This window comes from Lichenostomus cassidix, chromosome Z (genome assembly GCF_008360975.1).
Source record: "Lichenostomus cassidix isolate B80296 chromosome Z, HeHo_3.0, whole genome shotgun sequence".
NCBI classification, from domain to species: Eukaryota; Metazoa; Chordata; class Aves; order Passeriformes; family Meliphagidae; genus Lichenostomus; species Lichenostomus cassidix.
The window spans coordinates 74368039-74373420 of NC_139511.1; the positions used below are offsets into that span (position 1 = coordinate 74368039).

At 37.6% G+C, this 5382-nt stretch overlaps 1 protein-coding gene across 1 annotated transcript in view; it reads left to right on the forward strand.

The window, feature by feature from the left end:
- Positions 1-635: 635 nt before the first annotated feature.
- The window catches only part of LMAN1 (lectin, mannose binding 1), a 15726-nt gene continuing 10979 nt past the window's right edge, over positions 636-5382 (forward strand). The window contains exons 1-5 of the mRNA XM_085043465.1: positions 636-807; positions 1894-2048; positions 2140-2247; positions 2429-2490; positions 4375-4474. Of these exons, the coding sequence (XP_084899591.1) occupies positions 636-807; positions 1894-2048; positions 2140-2247; positions 2429-2490; positions 4375-4474 (597 nt within the window). The remainder of the gene's footprint in view (positions 808-1893; positions 2049-2139; positions 2248-2428; positions 2491-4374; positions 4475-5382) is intronic.

The following is a 5382-nucleotide window of genomic DNA, read 5'->3' on the forward strand; positions in this document are numbered from 1 at the left end:
AAGCCGGCCCGGTTCCCGCCCCGCTCCGCCCTCACCTCAGCCGGCTTGCCGCCCCGCTCCTCTCCCTCACGCCGGGCCCAGCCCGCCCTCACATCAGCCGGCTTGCCGCCCTCATCCCAGTCCGCTCCCCGCCCTCACCTCAGCCCGGTTCCCGCCCCGCTCCGCCCTCACCTCAGCCCGGTTCCCGCCCCGCTCCGCCCTCACCTCAGCCCGGTTCCCGCCCCGCTCCGCCCTCACCTCAGCCGGCTTGCCGCCCCGCTCCGCCCTCACCTCAGCCCGGTTCCCGCCCCGCTCCGCCCTCACGCCGGTTCGGTTCCCGCTAGCTCCACCTTCACCTCAGCCCGGTTCCCGCCCCGCTCCGCCCTCACCTCAGCCGGCTTGCCGCCTCTCTCCTCTCCCTCACGCCGGCCACGCCCCTTCACCCTTCCCGCCCTCACCTCTCGCCCAATCAGGAGCCGCTCCGCTCCTTTCCCTCACGCTGGCCACGCCCCTCCACCCCTCTCGCCCAATCAGCGGCCGCTCCGCTCCTCTCCCTCACTCCGACCACGCCCCTTCACCCTTCCCGCCCTCCCTCTCGCCCAATCAGCGGCCGCCCCGCTGGCCCGCCGCGGCCTTCCCCCTCAGGGCCGGCCAAGATGGCGGCGGCGGCAGTGCCGCTGCTGCTCCTGCTGCTGCTCGCCCTCAGCCGCCCGGCGCTCTCCTCCTCCTCCGGAGCGCCGCAGCGCCGCTTCGAGTACAAGTACAGCTTCAAAGGGCCGCACCTGGCGCAGGCGGACGGCACGGTGCCCTTCTGGCTGCACACGGGCAGTGAGTGGCGCTCCGGAGGGGAGGCAGGGCCGGGTGGTGACAGGGGGACAGGGCGGCGGGATGTCGCCGAGGTCTGAGGGCTGCGCTGAGGGGAGCTGAGGGGAAGCGCGGATGTGGCATCAAAATCCTTCGTTTTCCTAGCGGATAAATTGTATATCTTTTCATCATTCGGCTCGTATCGCTTTCCGGGGTGCTTTGGAAGGTTTTTCCTCCTTTTCCTGAGGGTAAAATACCTCAGAAAAGCTGCCAAATTATTCCAAATCTTCCCCAAAACCTTTCCGGTTCCACCTTCGCCTCGTTTCCCTGCTGTGGTTTTTAGGGTTTTTTGGCACTAGAGGCTTTGATTGAGTTGCTACCGGTTAACTCGGGAATTTAACTTTATTTTTACTCTTCCTTGGCTTCCTTTTGGACTTTTCCTTTTGGACTTTTTTCCTTTTGACTTTTCCTTTTGACTTTTTTCCTTTTGATTTTTCCTTTCGACTTTTCCTTTAGACTTTTCCTTTTTGACTTTTCCTTTTGACTTTTCCTTTTGACTTTTTTCCTTTTGACTTTTTTCCTTTTTGACTTTTGGACTTTTCCTTTTGGACTTTTCCTTTTGACTTTTTTCCTTTTGACTTTTTTCCTTTTTGACTTTTGGACTTTTCCTTTTGACTTTTTTCCTTTTGACTTTTTTCCTTTTGACTTTTTTCCTTTTGGACTTTTTTCCTTTTGACTTTTCCTTTTTGACTTTTCCTTTTGACTTTTTTCCTTTTGGACTTTTTTCCTTTTGGACTTTTTTCCTTTTGGACTTTTTTCCTTTTGACTTTTCCTTTTGGACTTTTTTCCTTTTGACTTTTTTCCTTTCGACTTTTCTTTCGACTTTTCCTTTTGGACTTTTCCTTTTGGACTTTTCTTTCGACTTTTCCTTTCGACTTTTCCTTTATGCTGCAAGTGGCATAAAAGAACTTTATGGTGAACTTTTAGAGAAAATAATCCCCCCAAAAAAACAACTTTATTTCCATTTTTCATTTCCATTCAACCACCTCTCAACCTTTTCATATCAAACCGCTGAACAGAAAAATAAAAATATTTTTATTTCTTCCCCAGATGCCATCCCAAGCACGGATCAAATCCGCCTCACGACCTCCCTGAAAAGCCAAAAAGGCTCCGTGTGGACCAAAAACAAATCCACTTTCGAATTTTGGGAGGTGGAAGTGACTTTCCGAGTGACGGGAAGAGGTCGCCTGGGAGCCGACGGGCTGGTAGGAGGAGCTTAGCTTTCAAAAAAAAGGCAAAAAACCCAAATTTTATATTAAATTTTGATTTATTTCTCTGATTTTTACCCCTTCTCAGGCCATCTGGTTTACAGAACAACAAGGTCTGGAAGGTCCTGTTTTCGGAGCTGCTGATCAGTGGAATGGAGTTGGGATTTTCTTCGATTCTTTTGACAACGATGGGAAGGTTGGTTGGAAAGAAAATTTGGTCCAAAATATTAAAAATTAATTTCTTGTTCATGAATTCCCACAATTCCCAGTTGGGGGAGAACTGGGAGATTATTTTTCCTGCTGGAAGGGATGAAATGAAGAAGTCAAGTTGTCTTTTTGGTGGGAAAATAATGAAAAAATTTTAATTTTTTCCCTAGAAAAACAATCCTGGAGTGGTTGTTGTTGGCAACAATGGGAAGCTGCTGTATGACCATCAGAAGTAAGTGGATTTTTAGGGGTTTTTTTGGAGGGAATTTTTTGGCTTTTGGAATGGTGAAAGTCTGATTTCTCAAAATGAGGATTTCTCGAAAATCTCATTTCTCGAAATTGTGATTTCTTGAAATTCTGATTTCCCCAAATTCTGATTTCTCACAATTCTGATTTCCCAAACAACTTCTGATTTCTCACAATGATAATTTCCTGAAAATCTCATTTCCCAAAAATCTGATTTCTCACAATTCTGATTTCTCACAATTTTAATTTCCCAAAATTCTCATTTCCCAAAATTCTGATTATTTCCCAAAAATCTCATTTCTCAAAATTCTGATTTTTTGTTTTGTTTTTTTGTTTGTTTTTTGTTTTTTGATTTCCTAAAATTCTGATTATTTCCCAAAATTCTGATTTCCCGAAAATCACATTTCTCAAAATTCTGTTTTGTTTTTTTTTTTTTTTTTTTTCATTTCCCAAACTTCTCATTTCCCAAACTTCTGATTATTTCCCAAACTTCTGATTATTTCCCAAACTTCTGATTTCCCAAACTTCTCATTTCCCAAAATTCCAATTTCCCAAAATTCTCATTTCCCAAAATTCTGATTTCCCAAAATTCTGATTTCTCACAATTCTCATTTCCCAAAATTCTGATTATTTCTCAAAAATCTCATTTCCCAAAATTCCAATTTCCCAAACTTCTCATTTCCCAAACTTCTCATTTCCCAAACTTCTCATTTCCCAAACTTCTCATTTCCCAAAATTCCAATTTCCCAAAATTCTGATTTCCCAAAAATCTAATTTCTCACACTTCTGATTTCCCAAACTTCTCATTTCCCAAAATTCCAATTTCTCAAAATTCTGATTTCCCAAAATTCTGATGATTTCCCAAAATTCCAATTTCCCAAAAATCTGATTTCCCAAAAATCTAATTTCTCACAATTCTCATTTCCCAAAATTCTCATTTCCCAAACTTCTCATTTCCCAAACTTCTCATTTCCCAAAATTCTGATTTCCCACAATTCTAATTTCCCAAAATTTTAATTTCCCAAACTTCTCATTTCCCAAAATTCTGATTATTTCTCAAAAATCTCATTTCCCAAAATTCCAATTTCCCAAACTTCTCATTTCCCAAACTTCTCATTTCCCAAACTTCTGATTATTTCCCAAAATTCTGATTTCTCAAAAATCTCATTTCTGGAAATTCCAATTTCCCAAAAATCTCATTTCCCAAACTTCCAACTTCCCAAACTTCTCACTTCTCAAACTTCTCATTTCCCAAACTTCTCATTTCCCAAAATTCCAATTTCCCAAAATTCTGATTATTTCTCCAAATTCTGATTTCTTGAAAATCTCATTTCTCAAAATTCTGATTTCTCGAAAATCTCATTTCTCGAAATTTTAATTTCCCAAAATTCTGATTTCTCACAATTCTGATTTCCCAAAATTCTCATTTCCCAAAAATCTCATTTCCGGAAATTCCAATTTCCCAAAATTCCGATTTCCCAAACTTCTCATTTCCCAAAATTCCAATTTCCCAAAATTCCAATTTCCCAAAATTCTGATTTCTCGAAAATCTCATTTCTCAAAATTTTAATTTCTCAAAAATCTCATTTCCCAAAATTCCAATTTCCCAAAAATCTGATTATTTCTCGAAAATCTCATTTCCTAAAATTCTGATTTCCCAAAAATCTAATTTCTAACAAATCTGATTTCTCTCAATTCTCATTTCTCTCAATTCTCATTTCTCAAAAATCTCATTTCTCTCAATTCCAATTTCCCAAAATTCCAATTTCCCAAACTTCTCATTTCTCAAACTTCTCATTTCCCAAAATTCCAATTTCCCAAAATTCTCATTTCCCAAAATTCCAAATTTTCTGCTTTCTTTTCCCCCCAGCGATGGATCCACCCAATCCTTGGCCTCCTGTCAGCGAGATTTCCGCAACAAACCTTATCCTGTGCGAGTCAAAATCACTTATTACCAGAAAATATTAACTGTGAGTTTGGGGAAATTTGAATTTTGGGGGTTTTTTTGTGGTGTTGGAGGAGATTTTTTGGTGGGTTTTGGGCTGGGAGGTTCTTGAAATGTGGGTTTGGTTTGATATTTTGTTTAGTAATTTATTTTAATTATTATTTTTTATCTATTTATTTATTTAAATTTATTTAATGATTTAAATTTAATTATTTAAATTTATTTAATGATTTAAATTTATTTTTTTATTTAAATTTATTTCATGATTTCAATTTATTTAATGATTTCAATTTATTTTTATTTATTTCAATTTATTTAATGATTTAAATTTTTTTTTATTAATTTATTTTTTATTTAAATTTATTTAATGATTTCAATTTATTTAATGATTTCAATTTATTTTTATTTATTTCAATTTATTTAATGATTTCAATTTATTTAATGATTTCAATTTATTTAATGATTTCAATTTATTTAATGATTTAAATTTATTTACTGATTTCAATTTATTTAATGATTTCAATTTATTTAATGATTTCAATTTATTTAATGATTTCAATTTATTTATTTAAATTTATTTAATGATTTCAATTTATTTAATAATTTAAATATATTTAATGATTTCAATTTATTTTTATTTAAATTTATTTTTTTATTTCAATTTATTTAATGATTTCAATTTATTTAATGATTTCAATTTATTTAATGATTTAAATTTATTTATTATTAAATTATTAGAATTTCATAATTTAATTTAATAATTAAATGATGAAATTTTGGATTAATAAATTTCAATTTGCTGCAAAAACTTCTCAATTCCAACAACCAGTTGGGTTTGGAAACCTAAAAATCCAAATAAACTCTAAAAATCCAAATAAACTCAAAAAATCCAAATAAAAATCCAAAATAAACTCTAAAAATCAAAATAAAATT